Source organism: Siniperca chuatsi, linkage group LG2, assembly GCF_020085105.1.
Source record: "Siniperca chuatsi isolate FFG_IHB_CAS linkage group LG2, ASM2008510v1, whole genome shotgun sequence".
In the NCBI taxonomy this organism is placed as follows: domain Eukaryota; kingdom Metazoa; phylum Chordata; class Actinopteri; order Centrarchiformes; family Sinipercidae; genus Siniperca; species Siniperca chuatsi.
The window spans coordinates 10,144,966-10,171,861 of NC_058043.1; the positions used below are offsets into that span (position 1 = coordinate 10,144,966).

The following is a 26,896-nucleotide window of genomic DNA, read 5'->3' on the forward strand; positions in this document are numbered from 1 at the left end:
TAGTCATTTTGATTCCAATTTGTGGAGCTATCCATGAGCAATGTGGCTTAATGCCTTATATTTAAAAATGTAACAGAGTTTATGACCTGTAAACGGCACTGCTTAGAGTGTTTTTATCTCAAGAAGAGGGAGCTACTGCCACGTTGCATCACACAGCCTCAGTGGGAAATGTGTTTTTCACGCCTGTTTTCCTCTCTACCACATTTCAGTGTTTGCCCTCGCAGACACTGACCAACAAACCACAGAGAGCTTGATCGCTGCTTTTTAAATGAGACAGAGTGAGTTACTGTTAAATAAATAATAATAGTATCCAAGTATCTAAATAGCTGTATAATGAGGTGACCTGGTCACATCATCAGTCTAACTCCTATCGGCAGGTCCAAAAAAAATTGTACAGCCGAAAGGTACTTGTTATCACTCTCGCTCTCTCTCCAGACCACTCTCCTCTCTCGCCCTTCCTCTTCCTCTCCACTCTTTCATGACTAGCTAATGAATGCAGATGGTGCTCTGGGGGATGCAGTGGTCTTATTACAGGGGTTATGTGTGTGCGCTGTAAACTCAGCGTGCTCCAGTCAGGCTATGGTGAAAGGTTCATATTGCTTTGGCAAAGACCCCCCCCCCCTATAAACAGAAGGGCTAAAGAGGTTTGTTTATTGGGCCCACCTTGACTTGACCTCCGTAGCTCAGGGACAGGCTGCGTGATTACCTAAGAGTCAGTGCAGCCCGAGGAGAACATGGCCCAGCTACTTGTATTGGCCCCCTCTCTCTCTCCTAATAAATCACAGGAATAAGCGCACAAACCACAAGAGCGGGACAAATGCAAAAGCACAGAGACAGCGATGTAAGCCCGAAGATTAAATGGTTTATCCAACATGTTTGCAGTCAAACAAGTGGGATTTACTACTCTACTGTCAGTCTACAATCATCAAATATATTCAGAAAATATTTAATGTATTGATTAGATTGTCACATGAGAAGGTGAAAAGTAAACATGTGATTTCCCATGAATGATGTTAAATGAGTTGCAATGGCCAAAACAAAAGTATATTACATGGTCAAAAGTATGTGGACACACTTGATCATTACACTTTGTGATTGGTGAACACCTCAAACCAAAACCATTCATATGCTACAGCCTCCACTCCTCTGAGTAGGCTTTCCACAAGATTTTGGATCCTGGCTGCAGGGAGTTTCTCCCATTCAGCCACAACAGCATTAGTGTGGCCGGCCACTGATGTTGGGTGATAAGTCCTGGCTCGCAGTCGGCGTTCCAGTTCATTTCAAAGGTGTTCAATGAGGCTGAGGTCAGGGATCTGTGCAGGCCAGTCAAGTTCTTCCACACCAAACTTAGAAAACCATTCTTTATAGACCTCACTTTGTGCATGGGGGCGTTGTCATGTTGAAACAGGAAAGAGCATTTCTAAAATTGTTACCACAACTTTAAAGCACACTGTTGTCTAAAATATCATTGTATGCTGTAGCATTTCCATTCATGTGAACTAAGGGATGGACAGGGGTGTCCACTTACTTTATAGTATATTTTATCTTGTGTTTCTTGTTTGTATTCATGAGGAAAAGAGTAGGAGAATGTGCTTTTCACTGCTTTTAAAGATGCTGAGCATAACATACACACTGCATCCCACATCCATATTACACACTTAATCTAACAGGGTTTTGACTATTGTGTGCTCACACTGAAAAAGGGACAGAATTATTGTATAAAGCATACTCAGAGATGTCAGTATGCATACATACTACATACTAATTGTATACAGTATGTACTATATTATTTGTCATAGTATACTGTTTTTACAATTAGTTTTAAAAATCAAACTAACTACTGTTTTGTACAAATCGAAAATAATCATAGATTTAAAACTTAAAGAGATATTTCATCACCATGCACAGTATGTAGTATGGACAGCTTGCAGACCTTTTCCAAAGCTGATATTTTAGCTCATCATAGCAAGAAACCCACAAGTGTAATTAATTACATTAACAATGACGATGTTCCATTTGTCCCAGTAATCCATGCAAGCATGTTCACTGTAAGCATGTTTCTGCCCTTGTGGGAATTAGGCTGGGGCAGTCGCAGGCACCCACTGCCTTGGCCCCCCTAAGTGCAGACTAAACATGAGCTTTTCCTGCCATGACATGCCAAAATATCTTCTGTGGATTTGGGACACAGCAACAGAAAATGAAATGTGGTGGTGCCCTCCTCAGGCCAATCAATGTTTTTAAAAAATGGAACAAAAACATTTTACTAACACATATACCCAAACTCATACAACATTCAATCGCCTCCCATGTCCCGTAGTCTCTCCAAGGGTTGATCTAAAATGAGGCTATTAAAATTATTCAGCAGCTGGTGAAGTCAAAAATTAGGCTGACAGAGAGTTAATTCTGCTGACACAGCTTTTTCCGCTTCTGTCTTCGAATTGATTTGAAACACACCTCACAGGGGAACGCGTTCTGATGCATTTTGTTTTATATTATGTGCATCCTCTCACTGTGCAGTCTATCCTTTTATAGCTCTGGATTTTGATGCCCTATAAAAGTCTTTTGCTGGTCATGTTTTTGTTTTCAGCTAACATGGAGCCGTTTCCCTCCAGCCATTGTGTGCTATTTGTCCTCCAGTGGAATAAGGCTCATTATTTCAATGTGTAGTCATAGTTTCTACAGATACACCCAGGGATCAGGCCATCTCTCCATTAAGGAAAATCTCTTTGAAAGGTATTGTTCCCTGCCACATACACACACACACACACACACACACACACACACACACACACAGATGAATGCACACTTACTGTACTGGTGTTACTTTTTCCATGTCACGCTTGACTTGCATGACTGCTAAACTGCTGAATTCCCATGTGCACAAAACACAACCTTACAGTACATATTTGCTTTGCTGTTGAGCAGAGAAACCAAGAAAGCTCCGCTAATTATATCTTCTTTTAAAAATGTCAGTGAGGTGACCTGTGGCCAGCACATGCGACTGACCTGGGCTGTAAAGAACTAGTTGTGATATACTGTGATTGCTGCTACAATTTATTCAGAATGCAGTCAGTGAGTGAACTCAACTTCAGTCCATTCAAATCACCCTACACATGATGTGTTATGATGTACTGATACAGTATAAGTTGTATCATATTTGTTATGATTCATCTTACTGTAATTTATTGAGATGATTTATTGTTCAGGGTAAAAAATATCTGTAAAAATGTACAATTCTATTTTTAGGAGCTTTAAATGCTGTATTTCCCTTCTCTAAAAGCAGTAAACAGGAACAGAGTCTGTTTAATGACTCCACATGCATGGCTGATGACTGAGGAGTTGTTGGTTTAAATCACCAGGAAAAGTAAGTCATGAATAAATGTATGTATGCAGGGACAATCAATGAGTCTGTCTTCCCTCAACAATGGGCATTAAAGTCTATTCAGCAAGACAGATCATGCCAGTATTAAATACATGTATTTCTTTGTTTGTTTTTCTTCCGAATGCCATAATGTCCATGAAATACCTATCCTGCCAGTGTATTTGCCACAGTCTGATAATGCTGCTGTCTGTTTTCTTGCCCTCCTGGAAGTCAAAAGCTCCCATTATTTTCCAAAATACATTAAAAACTGTTTTTTCAATCAGTCTTTTTAGACTTTTCATGGGCAATGACTGTAATAGGGAAAATACAAATTAATATAATTACAACAGTACTTTTCTTAAAACCTCAGCTTGTCCAGTGGAGCTGTTGAGTCAGTAGTAGCAGACTTTGGTTGTTCAGGGCAAGATAACCTGAAAGAATAACAATGAGGAGCACATGCAGTGTTGTACCTATGTGGCTTCTGTGTGATGATGCGCTGGTCAGTTGTCCCCAGAGAGACACCATACAGACAGTCAGCAGCAGAGCCTTTCTGCACATGCTCTGTAGCTCCCTCTCCCGCATTCTGGAAAAAAGAAGACAAAAAATCATCAATGGTCAGCCAAATTTGCATCACATGAACATTCAGATGTGCAGGCTGGCTCACTTGGGCTCATGCCAACAAGCTCCCAAAGCTTTGGCTTGGCAGTCAGAGGTGGTCAATTAGAGTAACTCCTGAAATCACAAAGCTTGGATCTACAGAGCTTTAACTGGATGCTTTTGCTGTGTTAAGGATAAGACTGCGGAGGGCCACACACAACAGGGTTCCTGAATGTAGCTACACACTGCCAGGAAATTTAAATAGGTACCATAACAACACATCAACAACAACGACAGCTTTCTATTAAGGCTCGGTCACACACAATCGCAGCAGTGGATTCGCTCACAGCGGTGAAGTAAATCTGCACTAATTGTTATACACTGAGTTCAACTTTGACATGCAAATCTGCATCGTTGAAGAAAGCAAGTCGTCTTGACAGTGCTGACCTTTGGGAACAGAGGGCAGAGTCCAAAATGGAGGAAGCTATCATAGTTTATTAGCTGTGCACGATCCAGCTTTATTTAACCTCCTCTGTTGGAGTATAAACTGTTCCAGAAAAGAGGAATGATTTGCAGACATTTATGAGACAGGATTGATGATACAAATACATCTTCTGAATTAACTGTGTGAACTTATTGTCAGTTAGCAAGCTCATTAGTTGGGAAAGCTTTTTTCCCTCCTTAATAACTCTTTATTGAATGTAATGATGACAGTCCTGAGAACAAAATGCTTGGGGGGAGTAAACATCACAGTATAGACAGAATGGAAAGAGTGTTGATTTGTCTCATGTTGATTCAACAAACATTCATGCATTCATGTGTAATGATATATATTGACATGTACTGTATGTGTTGTGCGACAAACTTGCAAACACATTCAGTGATCCTTTTATGAACTACAAACCAGGGTTGCCAACGTTCAACAACAACAAGATATGTTGAATTTTAAATGCTTTATTTAAATGCTCAAATTAAATTCCATTCTATTCCAAACCCCCCAAACTATCTTGATGGATGGAGGTATTTGTAGGATTATTTCTTCTGAGTTTTATCAAACAGCTGTAAGCACCAAACTAAATTTCATCTCCTATTAAAGTTTCGGCAAATCCCGGATTACATTCAGTACCATGCTAATACCATAAAAAAACTGGCATGGTAATTTGGTCACTATCATGATGGTAGCAATACACTGCATGGAAGGTATACCATGGTATTACTATGGAATTGTACCATCATGGTTGTGACCAAATTACCATGCCACTGTATTTCTTTGGCATAACAATACCATGATATTGTACCAAACTATTATAAAATATCAAAATTAGAATTAAATGAACATTTATCTAATTCAAACAGAAGAAAAAACAAATACACTTTAATTGTAATCCTGTTTTTTAACTTTAACAGAAAAATCCATTCAATATATAAGTGATTTATTATTTTCTCACAGGAATACCTCAGCACTCGAGATCTGATTTTGACTGTAACTGATTTTGTGCTTATTACTGAGTTTCTGTTGCATCGCCTTTCTCACTTCAGCCAGCCCACAAGCCAATTTTGAATTTGTGTAGCCTGGTAACAAAAAAAGAGAAAATGAAAAATATTGTTGTTATTATAGCAAAACGGTTCCAACATCAAATGTCAACGTGATAAACTGGCTATGGTCAGAAAGGGTAAAAATGTTGTCTAATCTAGTGGAGAAATTCAATTGGATTTTATTTTAAATGAATTTAAGCCCAATGCTACTGTTATGGTTTGAGGGTTTATGTATAGTATTTCCTGTTTTATTTTGAAATGCTCTTTTCCCTTCATGTGTCTGGTAGTTTTTTGCTTTTCCCGCGAGTTATGATTGTTTGCTCCGCCCTGATTAGTTTCACCTGTGTCTCGTTATCTCCCTTTACCTGAGTGTATTTAGTCTGTGTGCTTCTCTGGTCTATTTGTCAGAAGTCCGACTTCGGAGGATTTAGCGACTGAGTAGAGACGGAAGTGAGTGGGCTGGTGACACCACGAAATTAGTTTGGACGGAGGGATGGCGGACTGCAGTCAAACTATACCGCGAGTGTAGCAATGGGTTATAGTTCAGATGGTGATGGTGGACAGGTGGCATTCAGATATGGAGGTTAGAGCTAAACCTAGTGGGAACAGTTGGCCTGATGATGACAAGCAGGAAGAGTGGAAAATCACTATTACACTCACAAGAATGTAATAGTTAATGATAAAAGCCACTTTCATCCAGTTCAGGTGACTAAAGCAATTGAGAAGGAAATAGGGAAAATTAAATATGCTAAACTGCAGAGTAACAGAGGAATTCTAATTTCAGCAGTAAATAAAAAGCAGCAGGAAATGGTTTTGAAAATAAATAACCTTGATGGTGGAAAGATTAAAGTGCATGTATCAGGAATGGCAACAAAGTTTAGAGGAGTGATTTCAAATGTACCTCTGGAAATGTCCATGGAGGATGTGAAGAACAAGATACAAGGTGGAAAAGTACTAGAGGCCAAAAGGCTACAAACAAATAAAAGTGGTGTTAAATCAGATAGCTTGTCTGTACTACTTGTTTTTGAGAAGATAATGCTTACTGAAGTCCAAATGGGCTGGATCAAATACAAAGTGAGGGACTACACTCTACAACTGTTAAGGTGCTTCAAATGTCAGAGAATGAAACATACAACACAACAATGTAAATGGAGACAAGGGTGTGCGAAATGCGGAGGAGAAAATGTAATAATGATGTTAAGTTAAAATGCTGCAATTGTGGATGTGAGCATAGTGCTGCATATGCTGGATGGTTGGTCCAGAAACAAGCTAAAGAAGTACAGAGGTACAAGGCTGTGAATAAGGTGACATATGCAGAGGCATTAAAGAGAATTGGCACTTTACTTTACTTTACTTTTTTACACTCTATTGGTGTATTATGCTTGATTTTGTATCAGGAAAACCTGAGTGACAAAGTGAGGCATGTAGTACCCCAGAGTTAAGGCATAAGGATATCTCAGCCAGGAAGATAAACACCTCCACAGCAATCATAAGTGTAAAGTTGAGGAGAACACCTTGATTGTAGAAAAGGAGAGCTTTATAGCTTTTATGTGTTGTTAATGTTGCTACGCGACAAAGGAAAAGTGACAGAATCAAAACAGTGGTAGAAGCTGCAGCAGAGTTTCTAGGCATCAAAGATCTGAAAGCTGAATATATACATGGTATGTTGAGTGCTAATAATGATGAAGGGCCTCAGAATGTTAATCTTATAATGGTATTACCTTTAGATAGATTGATTGCAAAGACCAAGGTGGAGGTTGTGCAACATTTGTAAGGGAGGGGATATCATTTAGAAGAATAGCAACTTCAACAGAAATAGACTGATTATTGAAATGTATAAATCAGATGGGAATTTGGTAGTAATCAACTTATATAACCCTTGTAAATCAGTAAGCCTAGAAACCTTAGAGGAAATAATGAGACAAGGAAATAGGAAAGAAATATGGTGCAAAGACGTCAATGCACATAATAGTCTTTGGGGGAAGTAAGCATACTGACAATAATGGAGAAGTAGTGAAAGAGCTGATGGACGTTAGGCAGCTGGTTTGTTTAAATGATGGAAATGGCACAAGAATTGACATATTTTCCAACACATTGTCTTGTATTGACCTTACTTTAGTTTCTAATAATCTGGCAAGCTCTTGTGAATGGAATGTAAAAAGTATTGGGAGCGATTATTTTTCAATAATATGCTTCAAAACGTTGAAATAGATTTCCAAGAAAGGCCTAGTCATCCCACAAGAAGTGGGATTTTGCAAAAGCCGACTGGCAAAAATTTTAAGAAATATGTTGTAAATCAGCAGAGTCAATTTCAATGGAGGGTGATACTGAGGAATAGATGCAGATACTATACTAGATATAGCACTGAATAGCATACCATTCAAGTCAGTTGGGGGTGGGGGGCGGTTCAATGGTGGGGTGATAAATGTACAGAAGCTATTAAAGAACAAAACAGTGCACTGAGAATATTAAGGAATAACTTGAACCAAGATAATTTAATTAATTATCAGAGGAAAAATGCTCAAGCTCAAAGAGTAATTAAGGATAGTAAACGAAATGCATGGAGGAGTTATTGTTCTACTATAGGGAGGGACATTAAAATAGGAGAGGTGTGGTCAATGCTGTATAGTATAAGTATAAAAAAGTATATGCTAAAATACCAGTATTAGAGGATGACAGAACACTGGCAATAACAGATAAGGAAAAGGCAAATGTGTTAGGAAGGAAGTTTGCCAGTGTGCGTAGTGGTGATCATTTAGATGATATCCACAAACAACATAGAGAAGATTCTAAATGAAAATAGGGATGTGTGTATCATAAAAGATAATGAGGAAAGTACCATAATAATACTGGCAATTATAGACCCACCTAACATCCTATGCAAGTGGATGGAGAAGATATTAGTCAGAAGACTTAAATATTTCATTGAACAGAGGACTTTTTGCACCATACCAAAGCGGTTTCATAAAAGGGCGTTCTACAATGGATGCTGTTGTGAAAGTAAGCAATGAGATAGGGAAAACGTTTAAAAGGAAATAATTTATGAATATTGTGTTCTTTGATATTGAAAAGGCTTACAACTCCATGTGGAAGGAAGGGTTATTAATTAAATTGAATAAGATGGGAATGAGAGGTAGGTTCTATAACTGGGTATTGGATTTTCTATCAGAAAGAAGATTTAGAGTTAAAATGGGATCAGAAATGTCTGAGGAATTTGAAATTACCAATGGAATTCAACAGGGCAGTGTTCTTAGTCCAGTTTTATTTAATGTTATGATTAATGAGATTTTTATGAATCTGGACCAAAGAATTGGGCCAGCTCTGTATGCAGATGATGGGGGGCCATCTGGGCAAGAGGATGAGATTCCACAAGTGTGATAAGTAAAATCAAGGAAGCAATTGTCAATTGATGTATATTTATAGGGCTCTGATGAGGTCAACAATAGATTACAGATGCTTTGTGTATAGAGCAGCAGCTAAAACACATTTAATGAAAATGGACATGAGATGAGAAAATGCAATGAGATCAACACTGACTAAGGCAATCCAGGTTAGGAGAAGTGCCCTTAGACCTGAGAAGAGAAACTCATGCTTACATGCCGGAGTAGTCTATGTGGACGTGGTAATGAAAACCCTACCAAGTGTGTTATTCAGGAATGTTGGGAATATAATACTTATCAAGGTGAGGAGCATTACAAGAATACCCAAAGAACCAAGAAAAGCTTAATCTTTTACATTACCTCATAACATGTCATTCCTAATGCTGGAGCCCCATAATGTTCCAAATAGATGTGGTCCCAGTCCAATTCATATATTATATATAAACATACTCTAAATTATAACACATGCAATTTCAACATGGATTGACCGATTAACACAAGGTAAAGGTTATGGCTGGGTAATAAAGGATAAATCCAAGGAATATAGATTAGAGAATATCTAATATCTGGTTTAACTCCTCTACACCTATCAGTAAGATCCATATTTGGCTGTTTCCAAAAACTGAGGTATGGGAAAGGGAAGAGAGTGGGAAGGGACACCAGGCAAGTCAATACATAAAAAGCAAATATTGCAGTTATCTAGATATTTATACAGACGGGTCCAGAGATGTAGAAGATAGGGTAGGAATATACATACCAACAATGACTGTAAGTATTGGGAAAAGATTACCTAATCAGTTGTCAATTTACACTGCAGAGATGATGGCGATTATTGTAGGGTTGCAGTGGGTAGAGGAAGTAAAATCAGAGTGGTGTGTTGTGTTGATTCTATAGCAGCTCTTTTTTATAGTATTCAAAATATGAAATTGAATAGAGAAAATTTAATGCTAGAATTGTATCAAAGTTAATTGAGATTGCGGAGGCTTCAGATAGATGTGAGATTCTGCTGGGTACCTGCACATGTAGGTATAAAAGGGAATGAGAGAACAGCTAAAATAGCTAAAAAATCAACCAGGGCGAGCGTTGTTATAAATATACCCTTTGGTAAAGGAGAAGCTAAGGTGATGATCAAAAAAGAAATTAGGAAGAAATGGCAGGACAGGTGGGACATGGATAGTAGTGGAAGGAAATATTACAGTGTGCGGAAATCTCTGCAATGGGTATGATTAGAAGGAAGGAGACAGGTTTAACCAGACTGAGGTTTGAGCACACAGGGTTAAATAAAACATTTTTGTTAGGTAAAAGTCAATCAGATAAATGTTTTGAATGTAAAATCACAGAAAGTATAGAACATATACTGTTACACTGTAGAAAATATAGGGAAGGTAGGATAAGGCTAAATCAAAAGATAGGTCAGGCAGAAAGAAAATGGAACATTGAGGGTGTGTTGGGAACAACAGTAGAGGGAGTAAAGGACACACAGAAAGCTGTTGTGGAATACCTGAAGGATACATAGGATGGGGTTTTTTTTGGATGTAGTCATATCTAACCATAACTCATGCTACATACTCCGGTACAGTAAGTGGTGCTATGCACCTGCCATAAAACCAAGAAGGTCTCTTTGTCGGGTTGTCTTTGTCCCTTTGTCAAGCATACTGGCATTGGTTACCACTGTATTCCATTGGATTAATCTTCCTTGGACCTTGCCTGAATTTCTGGATTTCAGTTTGATGCCTGTTCCTGTGGACTTGTTTGCCTTGGTTGGACTGCTTCTCTGGTATTGACTACTGCCTTAAAACTCTTGTAAGCCTTTTGTATTTTATTAAATCATTGAACTGCACCTGCTCTGCCACCTGTGTCTGCGTTTGGGTCCAATCCTTTGTTTCCCCTGCTACCCTGCTTAACATGAATCACAACAGTTACAGTGCCAATTGATTCCGCCAGCACAAATACAGTTGCAAACTGTTTACAAACAAAGAAGAAATTGTTCAAAACAAATTCTCTAATTTATCCTGAGTTTCTCAAACAAATTTTTGGTGTAATCCTTGTTATTGTAAGGCCTAGTATGAGTTTCAGCCAAAGGTTCAGTGTAATCATAGATGTCTACACTGGATAATGTTTGTGTCCACTGGGGGGAAAAAAATGTATTGCCCAATGCTAAAAAGCACACAATCGTCCTTATGATTGATTAGCTTTTGCAAAAACAAAATTACTCTTGCTTCTGACAAGGCTTAGTTGTCAGTTGTTTTTTCCATTGCTAGCATCAATCTGTAAGCCACCTAATCACATTTGGTTTAGGCTAAATCAATGAATGTGATTCTGCACACCTGACATTTGGCATGAGTTTAGCCAGTAGTTGAAACTTGACTGGACTTGATACCTTGATGAAATATATATATTTTTTATTCCCATCTATCCATCCACGTTTAATACCAGCGTATACACTTTTAACAATTAGTAAGGTTGTAAATTGTTATACATGATAAATGTAAGTATAATCTGAAGTAGCGTCCACAAAAGTTTTACTGAACGCATTTTGAGACAGAACAACTTTTTAATTTCTGTTTGGAAACTGTGACTCACTCATCTGAACTGTCGCCTGAAAACACAAAGCACGTGTTATTGTCTGTCTCCTAATGAGGGTGGGGAAAATGTTAATCTTTATATAAAATCAAATATTTATTCTATGACCTAAGACAAACAAATACTATATTAGGTTTATAATATCCACCCTAGCCTTATAGTGTAAATGGTATTATTCTATCTATCTAGCTAATCATTCATTAACTTTATTCCTTTAATGACACTGTATGTGATAGCTAACATCATGAGCCCTGTAGGCTAGCAGTTAGTTACCTAGCATTAGCTAAGTTAATGTTTTTAGGCTGTACATTTATTTAGCTAACTATTCTCATTGAAGATAGATATAACATCATAACTAAGTACATATTTAAGTATCTATTCTATATAATTTAATCGTTATTCTAAAACATCCGATCATGATGTGCACACATGGATCTGATAGGATCCAGGATCCAGTGAATTTACCACATGATGTGGCCAATGCACAGTGGTTCTTGATTGGTTGGCAGGGAGATGCACTGACCAGTCAGGTTTCTTATGGGGAGAACTGCAAAATTAGGTGCAGTTGACCTACAGTGTATGCACTGAGCACAAGAAAAAGCTTAACAAATGTGATAAATTAAACCATTTTGTGCATTGAAGCAAAATAAATTTCAATTCAATTTCAACTTCAATTTTGATTGCTGACTTGAAAAAAATAATTAAATTTTTCAACAACAAAAAAATAATATATATGTATATAAAATGACTTATTTTTACTATCAATTAATCTGCAGATTATTTTCTTGTCATTTAATCTATAAAATGTCTGAATGTAGTGAGAAATTCCCATCACAATTCACAATTTCCTAGAGAGAAGGTGCTGTCATCAAATGACTTGTTTTATTTGAGAAACAGTCCAAATCTAAAGTTATGCAGTTTAATATCACATTAGACAAAGGCAAGCAGCAACGCCTAAAGCTGGAACTAGGAATTTTTTTGTTTTTTAAAAAAAAGTCTTCTGACAATTAATTGACTTATAAATATTATTGCCACTGGCCATTAATTCAGTATGACTAGAATTCATAATATCATTGGAGAGTATACTGTTTTGTACTGTATACTTATGGATGTTGCTGTATCTGGCACCATACCATTTTTTAACACAATAGACTACTTAAGTGCCATGTACCACTGTTACATTGCTGTACCATTGTACACTCTTTGTACCAATGCCAGAACCATTGTCAATACCATGGTGCAGTGCTGGGTGCATTGGCCAGAAGTACCATGGTAAAACTGAAAATACCATCTGTTACCATCATAATACCATGGTAATTTTATGTAAGGGATTATTGGTGAGCCTTAATCACATTAAAAGTTGTATTTTTATGGACATTTCAAATTGTAATTGGTGTGAAATTGTAGAGCAAAGTGTATGAGGCAAAACTCATTAACATAAATGAAAGGCTTTTGTGGTTTTGAGGTCTGTATGTGCATCTGGGTAAACTAAAGCCATGCAAAATGTGTCCTTTGCACTCGCTGTAATGTTTATGGACCAGTATTGGTGCTGAAATGTGAATAAAAGCCTGATGTTCAGACTTTGTCTTGTGTGCACAGCAATATTTTTTCACAAAGGAGTGGCTTTGTGGCTTCCTCGCGTGAGAGTTGTTTGAGCAGCGTGAGAGCAGGAGACAGAGCCTGAAAGCGGGCGTCTCATGCCAAAAGTGTGAGAGTTGGCAACCCTGTATAAACACATTGCAATTTATAATACCAATTTAGATCGGAGACAGCTAGAACAAATGAAGTCTGTTTACTCTCTCTGTCTCCCTCTCTCCCACTTGCTGTCATCCTGCTACCTGGGAGGTGAGTAATGCTGTTTGTGTGGTCTGTGTTAATGTGCTCAGCTCAGTAATCTTCATGTACTTTCAGAAGGCTGTTGTCCAGCAATACTCTCCATCTCCATCTGAGAGGCCTGTGGAGAGCGGAACAAGCAATGCAATCAGTGGCTCATGTTACTGCCAACAGAACTGGCCTCATCCCTCGTGAGAAAGCAGTCACAAATCACAGCTCCGCTTTGAACTCTGTTCCAGTGCAGCCACTCAAATTAGTAAAATGCTTGGTTTCATGCAAAGAGATCAACTCTTGCTTATCTGGCAGAGGCTTGCATATGAGGGAGATATTTTGCTGTGACTGCCTTTGTACTGACAGCCAGAGCTGGGTGAGATCTTAACAGGAGGCTCTAATTCTGTATAGTATCAGACAGCAGATGCAATCAGGATGTTATGAGCACACAGGCTGTAGACAAACATTGACAGTGTCTGCAGCATCACCAATAGATTTCTAAAGGGACTATTTGAAGCCTTGGGGTTTAGGTTTACACTAATTTCCATCTGGTCAGGTGTTGAAGCCCAGTGATCCAACTTTGGGCAAAAGGGTTGGCGCCTGGGTGGACCTGAGTTGAGGCAAACAAGCAACCATGAGAGCTGACTGTGACAGGCCGAGACACTTGTCAATCAAGACAAACTCAGCCTACAAATACGCATCTGTCTAAGCCTAAATATCCTCTGAAAAATCAAGTTTGACAACAACCGCCGAGGCACATTTTGATACATTTTGAAATTTTGAGACACAAATGTAAACATAATGTCAAATGTGTTGACTTTGTATTTCTTGAAAGAGGTTGGGTTTTTAATCATTGAAGTCAATACAAAAAACTGCGTTTTCTTTTGATAAAATGTACCCTTCGAAGTTTTGGACCACTGGTAGTGCTACGGAGGGAGTTCCGTTTTAGTTAATATGCAGTGCTCACACACAAGCAGGTGATGTGATAAAAAAGGTGGCAATAACTTTTCAAGAAATATAGCAATGTGTCAACAAAAGCAAGGAGGAAGAACTGCTAGCTAGCAAACATGGATTGAAACAATGTAGGTGTCAGATTCTTCCAATAATTTGATCTTTTTGTCTGTTAATTGTGGACTAACCAGTTAAATTAACTCCCACAGAACTGGAACTGGTCTTCCTGTAGTTTAGTTTAACACTAACACATACCGCCTCCAACACCAGTCCAGTGGTAACTTGATTAAACAAAAGATTTTTCACTTCGGTAGAACAAATTTGGAGCACTGTTTCATATACACATATACAGTACTTCTAATGTGAGTCCTGCTCTGGAGAACAGCCCGACAGTTTCACCTCACTTTCAGTTTATTACCTTTAACTTCTTCTGTTTACCTTTTTTTTTTTTTTTAAAAAAAAGAGGAGAATATTAGACCAATATTAAATATTTCTACTTATTTGCAGTTATTGATAGCAAGAAAGTGAGAAAAATAATAAATCTGCTCGGACAGCTGAACTCCAGAAATAATTTGAATTTGAGTGCATGCTGCCCTGCTTGATGAAAATGAAATGTCTGTGACTGTTTGTAGATTTTTGGGTTGGGCAGAAAAATGCCAGGTTTTATTCCAAACAAGATTTAAATCTACTCTAGCATCTAATACTACAATTTCCATCTTGTGTCTGGTAGTGTTCAGGTGGCCTGTTGGAGCTGGTTAACAGGAAAATTATTCCACCTTATGGATGTGACACTGAGACCAGGTGGCTCATCACAAAATGGCCTGATCAGGGTAAACCTATTTTGTGATAGGTTAAGGCTGATTTTTACATGCTGGAGGCACACATACACGTTTAGTGTGATGATCAGTTTGGTTGCAGTTTGGATAACTTGTTATGTTCCTAGGTTTGTCCACAGCAGGTCCACAGGCCTGATGTTTTGATGCCTGCTGACTCAACCCTGTCTCCTAAAAATTATGTTTATGCACTTCTAATTTATGACATCAAATATATTTTGAACAAAACATAATGCTTTCCAGATTACTTTTTTTATCAATATATTGAGAAAATGTTTTAATGAATGAATCTGCAAAGACTCAAACTGAACGTATATTTAATATATTAATTATATATTAATTAATTATATTATATGATTTAATATTTTCATGATTATGTTTAGGCAACTCAAAGCACTTGGATAAGGTTATGGAAAGATCATGCGTTGTGTCCCAATTCTATACTACATACTAATTCTACACAGTATGTACTATACTAATTGTCATAGTAAATTGTTTTAGCAGTTACAAAAAAATCAACATAAGTGCTTTGTACTTACAGGAAGGGATGTGCAACATCAAACTATGACTTGAATGTCACTGCCAATTAACAATTATCATGTCTTAAGACCGATTACTTTTTTTGTTCTTTCTGGAGCTGTTTTTTCCAGCTCTGAGCTGCTCCTCCATTTCCTTTGTGCACTGCATTGTGGGAGAATAGTATCCATCAACAGCGCACTCAAAAATCGGCTGTGTGAACACACTATATACTAAAACCTGTTTATGTAGTATGCAGTATGGATTTGGCACACACCAATGGTCTTTTACCAAAACAATGATCTTTCTCTAACCTAGTGTTTTTGTAGCATTTCTAACCACACAGGTTAGAGGAGAGAGGATGCAGGGTGAAAAACCCAGCCTACAGTTTCAAGCGTTCTGAACAAACAGGAGCTGACTAGATGTGGCTTTTACACAAGGAGACATCATCACCACATAGAACTAGCTAATCTTGTTTTGACGAGCAAGGAACCACTAACTTTCTCTTTCCTTTTTTAGCCATGCTAGCATGGAGCATGGCGCTATAGGGAAGGTAATGTCAGTCGGACTGACTGACAGACTGAAATATTAGCATCTGCTGAATGGATTACCATAAAATTTTGTACAGACATTCATGGTGCCCAGAAGATGAATCCCCTGACTTTTCCTATAGCGCCACCATGAGGTTCACATTTGTGGCTTTTAGTGAAATGTCTTAACAACTATTGGATTGCAGTGACATTAGCTAAACACACGTATGTCCCTCCTCAGGATAAATTGTAATAATTTTGGTGATCCCTTCACTTTTCATCTAGTGCCGTTATCAGGTGAAAATTTTAATTAGTCCAATACTTTAGGTAACAACGACCTAACGGATAGACATAAGTGACACGTAAATGTGCACACAGACTCACACAGTCTTTCACACCACAAACGTCCCCCAGAGCACTTATTGCCTTGTAGCAGCAGTGAGTAAATGGAACTACTAAGACAGAGGAGTCTGTTTACAGCTGATACATGACACAGAGTGGACGAGCTCGAGGTGGTTGCAGTGGTTGGAGGGCAAAACAAAACCAATGTTGCTGTTTATGTTAGGCGTTTTTGTTTACCTCTTCTCTAAATATGACACAGAGTTGGTTGTGTACCAGCAGGCATGCCCCGGGCCAAGCCTTCCCTCAGTTTCATAAACAGCTATTACACTGACATGGAAAACATGGAGTCTGCTGAAATGTAGTACATCAGTACAGTTAAGTAAAATCTTAAGTTAAGGTCCTGCTGTAACACTCAGACTTCATATTTTTTACATTATGTGACACTTGCTATCTATGTCAAGTCCTTAACATACAGTTTTCCCCTTTTTGTTTACCAGCTTTATAGTTGTAAAAATCATCTAATTTCACATTGTCCGACAGTATCATATACTGCATATTGTGTATGAGCTTGTTCCAGCTATTTTGTTGATGCACTGAGTGAAACATTCAAATCCAAGACATGTTTTTACGGCTGTATCATTCCATCAAATGGAAATATTCTAGATTAGTCTTGTGCATCATTTTATACACATTTCTAAAAAATTCTGCCTGATATATTTGGTATCTTTGGAAAATTTGGGATGTCCACTAGAATTTAAAATAAAGTTCTGTAGGTTTGAACAATGTTTGGCTGCACAACATGAGTTTATAATGACAGACCCACAAGCAATGAGGTTAATGAAGGAGGCTAGAGATCTAAAACCATGCTCCTCTGATGATTTACAGCAAAACTCTTTCACTGAGAGGTAATAGAATATATGAGGTTATAGGTAGGACTGCAACTAATGATTATTTTAATTATTAATTAATCTGCCCATTTTTGTCTTGTTTATACTCCCGTAGTTTTGTGCTTTCTCATCTCTCTCCTCTCTCCTTTTGTCGTTTTTGCAGGTATTCTTGCCTCCGGAGCTGTAGAGTCTGGATCTACAATGGCAAGCCTCCTACTGCCCCCATGTTCCTGCTTGACAACTGCTGCTATAATTGTCATTATTATTATTATTATTATTATTATTATTATTATTATTATTATTATTATTATATTAATATTAATATTATTACCACTACCATTACTGTTATCATTACTATTATTTTAAATCTCAGTGTGGACTTTGCATTGTTCTACTGTATGTTCTCTTTCCTCCTGCTATTTAATTAACAATGATATAAAACAGAGAAAAGCAGAAAATATTTACAATTGAGAGGCTATTACTAGGGAGTTTTTGGCATTTTTGCTTAAATACTGACTTAAATAATTATCAAAAAATAGTTCAGCTCTAGTTAAAGGTATGGCTAAATGTAAGCTTGATACAAGAATGAAATGTATTTGAATGAATGAAAAGAGTTCAATCTTTACAATTAACATAGTAAAACTTTTCTTTGTGATGACAGTTAAATCCATGTATGAAATAATATTTTAGTGACGGACACTGATTGCAGACTTTTCTAGTTTTACCATGCAATATATAAATAAAACAATATAACTACACTATACTGGAAGAAATCGGACTCGGAAAACTCTTATTAACACTTATTTTTGAGTGTTAGGACAATTAAGAGAAACTACTGAGCTTTTAATGTCTAAATTAAAGTAAAAGTAATGGGTGTTTGAGACAAAATGAAAACATCAACCTAATATTATGTAGATCAGTGAGAGTCTGTGATGAACTGCTGTTCTCTGGCTTCTGGATCTGAGAAACCTCATTTAATGGAGGGGTGAAATGAATGCTTACAGCAGTCTTTGCGGTGATAATTAGTTCTCCTGCCATCCTCTCCTGCGTGTGGGAAGATGTCTGACATGTATTTCTGTTCCTTGTTTTAAATTTTTTTCCTGATAATAATGAGGTGAAACGCAGAAGTGTCTTGGAAGCAAAAAAGTTGCCAATCCAAAATGCTATTTTGCAAAAGGATTGTAATGGGAAAGCGTGCTACTTAAATCCCTAGATGAATGGATCGAGGGAATGTCCATTTCCATAAAGTGATAGAATTTGCCACAAGCATGTTTTTGTACCCACAAATCCCTTGCAATCCTACAGATAACTTAAAACAAGACAAAGATTTGTGCATTACACAACTGACTGCCATCGGAAAATCACACAAGTGACAGATGAGCATCAGACAGCCTGCCAGCGACAGCTTTAACTCAGCAGGACTGATTACCTGACAAAATTATAACTTCTTAGGGAATAGTGCAATTAACACTGCAGCATATGGCTCAGTTGGCATGTACAAGATGTTGTAAGTATGTAAATACAACAGCATCATACGAGGAAGGCAGAAATAACATTAGCGAATTGAAAACCAAGGCATACTCCTACTCATTTATGTTTTTCTTTGCTCCAAAATCTAAAATAAATTTAATTAAAAATGTGTTCAACTTGCCGGTTCAGGCTTGGTATATACAGAAAGGTGAGATAATGATATTATATATTCATTCTCCCCTGCCAATCGGGTTATTAACTGAGCCTCATTACTTGTAGTCTTGAATGACCACACAGGCTGTTTTCATGCTTTAGCCCATTAACTACAAATCAAATATAATTCACATTACTGCCAATCATTTTCCTTATATTTCTGTATTGTACACAAGGGTGTAATTTCAACTGGGGGTGGGGGGACATGCTGCCCTCAATTTAAATTTGTTCCATTTTTACAGTTTTACTTTGATTTACTGACTGAAATCTCTCTGAATAGATTCCTCTCATTGTCCAGCCACAATAACCCAAGAAGTTCCGAGTTGATCAAGATGTTGATATAGGCTCAACTGAGTGTATATATATATATATATATATATATATATATATATATATATATATATATATATATATATATAAAAGTGTATATATATATATATATATTCGTGTGTGTATATATATGTGTGTATATATATATATATATAAAAAACATGAAGAAGGTGTGGCATTTTGGAAGGAAGTCCAAAATGCATTCATTCAGTCAATATTATGTAGCAAAAAGAGTGTGGCATACTCCCTCAGTTGTGTTTTTCAACCAATCAATTAAAGCTCGCCCCACTGTGCTCCTAGGGACAACAGCAACATTGTTGGAAGACCTATTAGTCTGCACTATTTAACAATGGCTCCTAGACATCTGGTGAACAAATTGCCTTCCATTCACACTATTTTTCTGACTGGTAATTTGTGGCTAAGACTGTGTGTTTAAGATAGTAAGATAGACAGAGAGAACAAGAGTGCAAGAGATTTTCAATTCTGCTGTGTTTTATAGTTATTTCTGGTTCAATAACTCGCCACAATCAAACTCTATGTGACTCGCAGACTCCCACCGTGTCTAATGCTGACAGAGAAAATTGGAGTTATGAAAAACAGCAGTAAATTTAGTGGGCAGGGGTGGAGGACTGCGGCCGTGTTCCAGCGTTTACTCCCCGCCGGGCTTGGTGTGGTGTTATTTTGGAAGCTGCAGATCAGAGGAGGCCGAGTACTTAGTTCCAGAAGCCAACATTAGGCTCAGACCTGTTGGAAAATATCCCCTCGGATGCAGAGGCAGAGGTCATCTCAGTGTAGCTGGAGTCCTCTGACACACTTGGCTAGTCCCTCTATCTCGTTCTGTTCCTCTCTATCTCTCTATCTCCCGCGCTATTGTGGTTCAGCGAGGTCTACTTGCTTCTGACTCATCCTGTGTCCTCACAGCATGTTCTGTGCCACCGGACACACGGTACAACGCAGCAGGGATCAGATAGCTGTCCTACTGCATCATCACACTGCACAGGCACGGGAGAACAGAGGAAGAGTCGGCCACTGTAGGTTTAAAAGACTGCTGCTAGCATAAGAGCACACTTTGTTTTTCCATTCAGTCATATTTTATGCAAATGAAACACTAAACTGCATTTGCACACTGTACATCTCCATTCAAGCATCACAATCCGGGTTGGATGAAAATTCAAAAGGCAAAAATGTATTCTTTTTCAGGTTGTAAACAAATAGTTTGTCAATAATGTAAAAATATTAAATGCTTGTTGCATGAGTCCAGAAGCAGTGTGATATTTAGCAGAACTTCTCCAATGATTAACCTGGTACGTATACCAGGCTATGGTTTTTGATTTTGGGGGGTTGAGTCTCTAATTTGAAGCTTTTTCACAAATACTGGCAAAACTGCAAAGAACAATAACATGCAAAACCTAAAACATAGTCAGAATTCAGAAACCAGATCATGGTCATGAATGCTGTCTTGGTTGCAACATTTCACTCACACAGAATTTATGATCTTGTGGACACTTTTGAGTACTTAGCATTTTAAACACAGAGACAGGTTTATAGAATTTTATTTTCTAAATTATTTTCCCCTCAGCAGTACTGTTGTCATGTCTGATATTGACTCAGTCACAAATATTGTTTTGGACTATGTGTGCTGCGTGCACAACCGACTTAAATGAATATTCAAAACCGTGAAAAGTATTTTGACATAAACTGAATGCATGAGCCAGACATAAGCTGTAATAAGATCAAAGTAATGCTAAGTGGATCTTCAAGCTTTATTTCCACATTTCAGCCAACAATGTGTCTGCTGAAGCAGAAAATTATTCTGCTGCTTTAAAGCAATATAAGTCACTCTAGAATAAACAGTGTTCAGGGTCCTTATACTCATACAATTAAGCTCCAACGACTGACTGAGCAGATAAGAACTATCAAGAAATGAAGCCCAAGTAAAATGACTAACGACTGCACTAAACCAGCAGACCAACAATCTCTGTATGTGGAATTAACGTTGCTACGCAACGATTTTCAGAAGCAAGTGAAGAGACATTTGTAACACTGTTCTATCATTTCCTCCTTCCACATAAATTTGAATTTTACCTCCACAAACAGCACAATGCAGGCCTGATTGCTCCCCGCAGCCTTCTTTAACCTCTGTCGAGATTGCTTTGGCTATAAAACCCCTAATGCACAACCTTGTGTATTATTTTTGAAAAATATTATGTATTTTATAGTTAGTCTACAATTTCATTTATGATTTCAGCAATTGCTGGCAACTGAAATCTGGGGCCAGTTTTATTTAAAATGACCTCCCCAAAAAGGGCTCATTTAGTTTACTGATAAGAATTTCAGAAACTATCAGAAAACGGCTCCACATGCTGTATGTGTAGATTTATGCTTGGATTGTATGGATAAGCCTTTTCCAACTTTCAGGGAAGCTAAAATATCTCTACTAATATTTTGGCTCATAATTACAAGACTGAAACTGATACTGTCATGTGCTATAGGCAAGCACACAGTCATGCGTAAACTCTGCGCATGAATGAGTCGTTTAACATCACCTAGTCATTCATTCTTGTTGTAACGTCAGTTTCACCTTTATTGGATAGTGGACAGTGCAGAGGCAGACAGAAAATGGGGCATGACATGCAACGAAGGCCTGCAGCTGGAATCTAACTATGTGGTAACTATGTGGTATGCGCTCCAACCATTCAGGTATCACGACCCCCTTCTGACGCCATGTTCTATTATATGTAGCTTTTGCAAATCTAACCAATTATCATGCACACAAATGATGGATTGAGAAAAAGTAAATTGGTTATACTTACAATTTTGTGCCGAATGTAGACTAGACTACACAATATGATTCTGATTCTGATATCAGCCCAACAACCGCTCGACCTGACTGACATGGGGCGTTGGGAACGAAAATAAGCATTGTGTGACAGTTGCTCACTTTATCCCATGTAATGTGTCATAGTGGCAGACAATCAGTGCAGCATGTCAGCATTATTTTGCAACTTCAACATCCATGACGTTGGCCCATGGAAGCGCAGAGCAGTCATCCACTCACAACTGTAAACATGGGAAAGATGGAATGATGTTTTATTCTGTTTGAGGGAAACCTGTAACAATTTGCCTATCATCCTTGGGTCAGGAGCATTATACCAAATGAATCACATTTCTGGGTGCAACATTACCCTCTGCACACAGTAACGATGGACTGCTCCAGTCTCATTTTCATTCATAAAACCGTGATTTAAATAGATAAACATTTGCTGTTGGTGTTGTCTGGTTAAACACTGAAGTCCGTCCCCTGCACCTTACCGATCACCAATGAGGCCTATGTCACGCAAGTTGAGTGGAAGACAGCAAACTATGATTGGTCGGGGTCCAACATGTAGCCAGCCATGTCCCTCCACCAAATCACTGCAACAATTTTCCCTTTTTCACCCTTGCTGGCAGCGTACAGTGAGAAGATGTTTACAAAATTAAGCATAACAAAACCTCTAATTTGCCTCCTTGGCATATTCCAATTTACCCCTTGCATAAACCACTGAAACCAAACCTATGCCAATGCAGCTCCATTAGGTTCAGATCCGGTGGAACCAAACATTTCCTGACTTACATTCTGCAGCAACATTAAAGTGACTGGTGTGTGTCTCTCAGAAGAGTGACAGTTTCATGATGTCACCCCTTTATACAGCCAGCTGCACACCACACTTAAGCAGTTACTGTACTGAGTCTGAAATAGGTCAATTTCAACTCTAGCGATGAGCTGTAAAACGAAATAAGTGAGAGCCTGGCAGAGTGAATGAGAGTGGGACAGTCCTCTGCATTAATGCAGACCAGGGGCGATGGCTCCTGAATCTGTTACAATTCAATCCGTTTTGGGTCATCGATAAGAGTCTTGATTGTTCTCTGTTGGGAGCAGAAAGTTTGTTTTGTTGTTCTCAGAGGCAAGATTTGGTTGTGCTGCTGTGTTCGTGGCCAGATTGTGGCACAGCAGAGCTTTTTAGGAAAACAAGCCACCCTTACCAGTCATAGTACCACTTTAATAATGAGTCCCCATGCTGCTACTGCTGCTGGACTCTGTTCTGCATCATAATAAGTGTAGGGTCAAAAAAAAATATCTTGGAACTACTGTACTGCACCTCATTAGCTGCCCTTTAGGAAAGCAGAGTATGTGCCAGAGACTCTAAAGGCCAACACTTTGGGACATGGGCCAGTATTCACAGGGCTCCAAGACACTGTGCTCTACCAAAAGTCCACCAATACCTTTGAAAGACTACAAGTTCATGCCAAATGCATTATTTACACTGGAGCAAGGCAGGGTTCCCGTTCCATTTGCTTCAGCAGAAGTAGCTTTGCATGCATTCATAAATAATAAATGTGCAGCACAACGCGTGGGAACGGGAAAGAGAAGCATAAAGAGGAGCACAGTCACACAGCATGAAAGACAACAAGGCTGCTTAATCTGGGCATGGTAAAACACAGTTCATGCAAGTGAGTCACCCATGAAGAATTAAACACCAGATGACAAATGCAGACAGAAAAAACAACAAGGGCGAGCAGAAAAACAAAATTTGCATCTCTGGCGGCATTTTGGGCACACAGCCACTGTGCTAAACTGATCTAATCACCGCCTGGCAGGAAGAAGAAACACAGAGAAGGGGTGGCTCCAGCTGAGATAACATACAATGAGAGGCTTTCACTGACACTTATGACAACTAAGCTGAGATGCACTGAGACATGGTCTATTGCATGTTTTCATGCAACTGCCACTTATCTAATTCTTCTTCTAAGCTGCTGGTGAGAGTTCCACACAGACTGTGGTGACTGGTGCCATAAAAAGGAACAAACCTTTCGAATGGGATTAGACGTCAACTCCCGACCCCCCACCAATCTAGCGAGGATTTGCAGAATGTTGGGATTCATTTTTCATAAGAGTAGTTAATAAAAGTTGTTACAGCCGATAGCCCTGGGAGAGCAGCAGCCGTAATTGGATGTCTAACTGAGTCCTCTGACATGTTTGGACAAGCTAATTCTCAGAGCAATTTAGAACTTTAGTTTTACTCCATACAAAGCTCCAACACTTCTCCTGTCACAGTCATACACAAATATTAGTTATGTGCTGTTTTGCACATTTCTGGGTCTGGTGGGGGTTGTCCAGTAAGCACAGATAAATAATCAAGGCCAGTAATGATTATTTAACAAAAAATAATGAAGATACAATCACAAAACAGGAGAAATCTTTTAACAAATATAGGATTCTTTTTGATATATGATCCTCTGATAGTATATTTGAGTATGTCTGCTACAAATCTTGCTCAACATCCATTTTTCCGAGTTCCTTGTTGGTTTGGGGAATAGTAAAATTTGTAGCTGAACCCACCTTCCACCAGTTGGGAGCGAAAACGTCATTTTTTCCCACAGTAAGATAATGCTATTAGCTGAGCTAGCATGCTATGCTTGTGTAAACATAGCACCGGTGGATCAGACTGCGGACAGAGCAGATTAAATTAGAATATTATATATATATATATATATATAATATAGTTTTCTACACGTTCACATGTTTCTGCTTATGTTTATGTTCAAGTATTTTTTTTATAAGTATTGTTTTTTACTCGCAAAGGTTTTATTGCACTTACTTACAGTAACGTGCATAGTTGTCGTCAACTCAAGTACTCTTCGCCTGCTCCGTGTGTGTGTTTGTGTGCGTGTGTGTGTGTGTGCTCAACCCTGACATAGAGCAGGTGAGAGGCTGCAGCCTGATAATAAATTACACCAAGTTTTTTGACAGAGAGGTTTCCTTAGTTTATTCATATGATTTCAACACGTATTTGTTGTTCACAGTTTATCATTGTCAGGGAAAAACTAGGGTGCGTTGATAGTGAGTTTACTGTGTCCTTTCGGATTTTAATGTGTAAGAGACGCAGGACGCGTACCTAGCAACATCACTGATCTGGTATACTATGTTTTAAGATATATGGATACAGGAATGTGTTTCTTTTTGTTTGCTATTGCCCATGTTTGTAATGTCTGGTCCACATGGGCTGGGCACCTTTGGGTGTATAACACTGTGTATAACAATGTGTGTTCTGCGTTTCTGTTAAATTCATTCAGTCAGTTTTTAGCGCCACAGCAAACCCTGGCCTCTCTTCTTATCATTCACCATTGTGATTATTTGCTCACATTATTTGCTCACAATTGTGGGAAATATAAAAAAGTAGTCCCAATACATCCAAACACATGGATGCTTCCTTTACCCTTGTCATTCCATCATATAGGTCTGATAAGTTATAGTAGACTACATGTGCCTTACACAGCCAACATAAACAGATGTCTTCTTTACTGTATGTGGAGTGATATGGTTATGTCATGTTACTATACCTCTGCTCTACTCTTGACCATCAAAAAGATTTTGCCTTATGACAGCAACAGAGAGCTACAGAGGACATGGCTAGAAATATCCGAATATTATTTAGATAATCTTTTCAGCATCCAGTCAACTCGTTTCACCAGAACCTGTCTGAAATATCGTCAGTCCAGTTGAAAATCAGGAATATGGTAACCCTAGCTCTGGCTAAACTTGTATAACTAAAACAATCCATGCAGACTATTAGAAAAAGGAAACTATTTATACAAACAAGATATTAATTGGTTTACCACAAGCTCAAGTCTTTAAATTCTGGATTTAAAAATATATATATATTTTCAAGTGTTTTCTAAGACAATAAGTGGTATTAACAGACTCTGTGTGAGGTTTTCCTCCATGGCAGAGAGATCTGCAGTGTGGACTGCAGTGTCTTGGCAGGGCCCCATGTATTCTGGGAGAAGGAATGGTGAGGCAGAAGAGAGGAGCTAAAAGAATCCCTTTTCAAACCAGAGCCAGTTTAATTTTTTGACAGGCCTGCTTAATTCCCTTTTAGAGTCCCTTCAAAAGATTTTGTTCTGTGCTGCTCCTTTGTGCTTTTCCAGCAGGGAGTCTTGTGTTTGTGTTTTCTGGGCACGCTTCAGCCTATTTATGCAAGCTAATTTAAAGCATAAATGAGGACGCATTTTTGGTGAGTGCACAGACAATTGCAAGTGGGAATAGAGTTTACTGTTCATTTGTTTCACCTATAGTCAGCTGAGCGAGGATGCTGTGTCTCCTTTGACTTCTTAAGAATGTGCTGCTGCATATAATTACAGATTTCAATGAAATCCATAAGTTGCATTATATTAAGTGGAATTTGCTGTAACTATATTATAGTAAACAATTGTGCGCCTCTATATTACAAAACCAACATTCCCCTCAACAGTTTCAGGTCACATGAAGTAAACAAATCCTAGCATCAAGCTGCTAACACACATCATCTATCAAACAACTTGTACAGTGCAATAAGAAACTTATAATAATCACTATAATTTTCTATTATAATCACTATAATTTTCTTTGCCAAATACATTTTGAAGGACGCCTAGATTACACTAGCAACAGTTTTCCAATCCAGGAAGTGTGATGTTCTTATACTGCACAGAAGTCATAGAGAGGAGGTCAGGTGGACAGTTG

The 26,896-nt window shown here is 38.2% G+C and overlaps 1 protein-coding gene and 1 long non-coding RNA gene across 3 annotated transcripts in view; one reads left to right on the plus strand and one right to left on the minus strand.

The window, feature by feature from the left end:
- The window catches only part of tafa3a (TAFA chemokine like family member 3a), a 98,771-nt gene that overhangs the window by 34,597 nt on the left and 37,278 nt on the right, over positions 1–26,896 (minus strand). Inside the window, exon 2 of the mRNA XM_044215036.1 lies at positions 3,832–3,944. Within this exon, the coding sequence (XP_044070971.1) occupies positions 3,832–3,943 (112 nt within the window). The 5' untranslated portion in view covers position 3,944. The remainder of the gene's footprint in view (positions 1–3,831; positions 3,945–26,896) is intronic.
- On the plus strand, positions 1,914–17,565 carry LOC122884741. Of its 2 annotated transcripts, none has more exons than XR_006379955.1 (3): positions 1,914–2,733; positions 16,730–16,827; positions 17,504–17,565. It is a non-coding gene; the product is annotated as an uncharacterized LOC122884741 (long non-coding RNA). The 2 variants fall into 2 exon arrangements; XR_006379957.1 differs by having other exon boundaries at positions 16,733–16,827.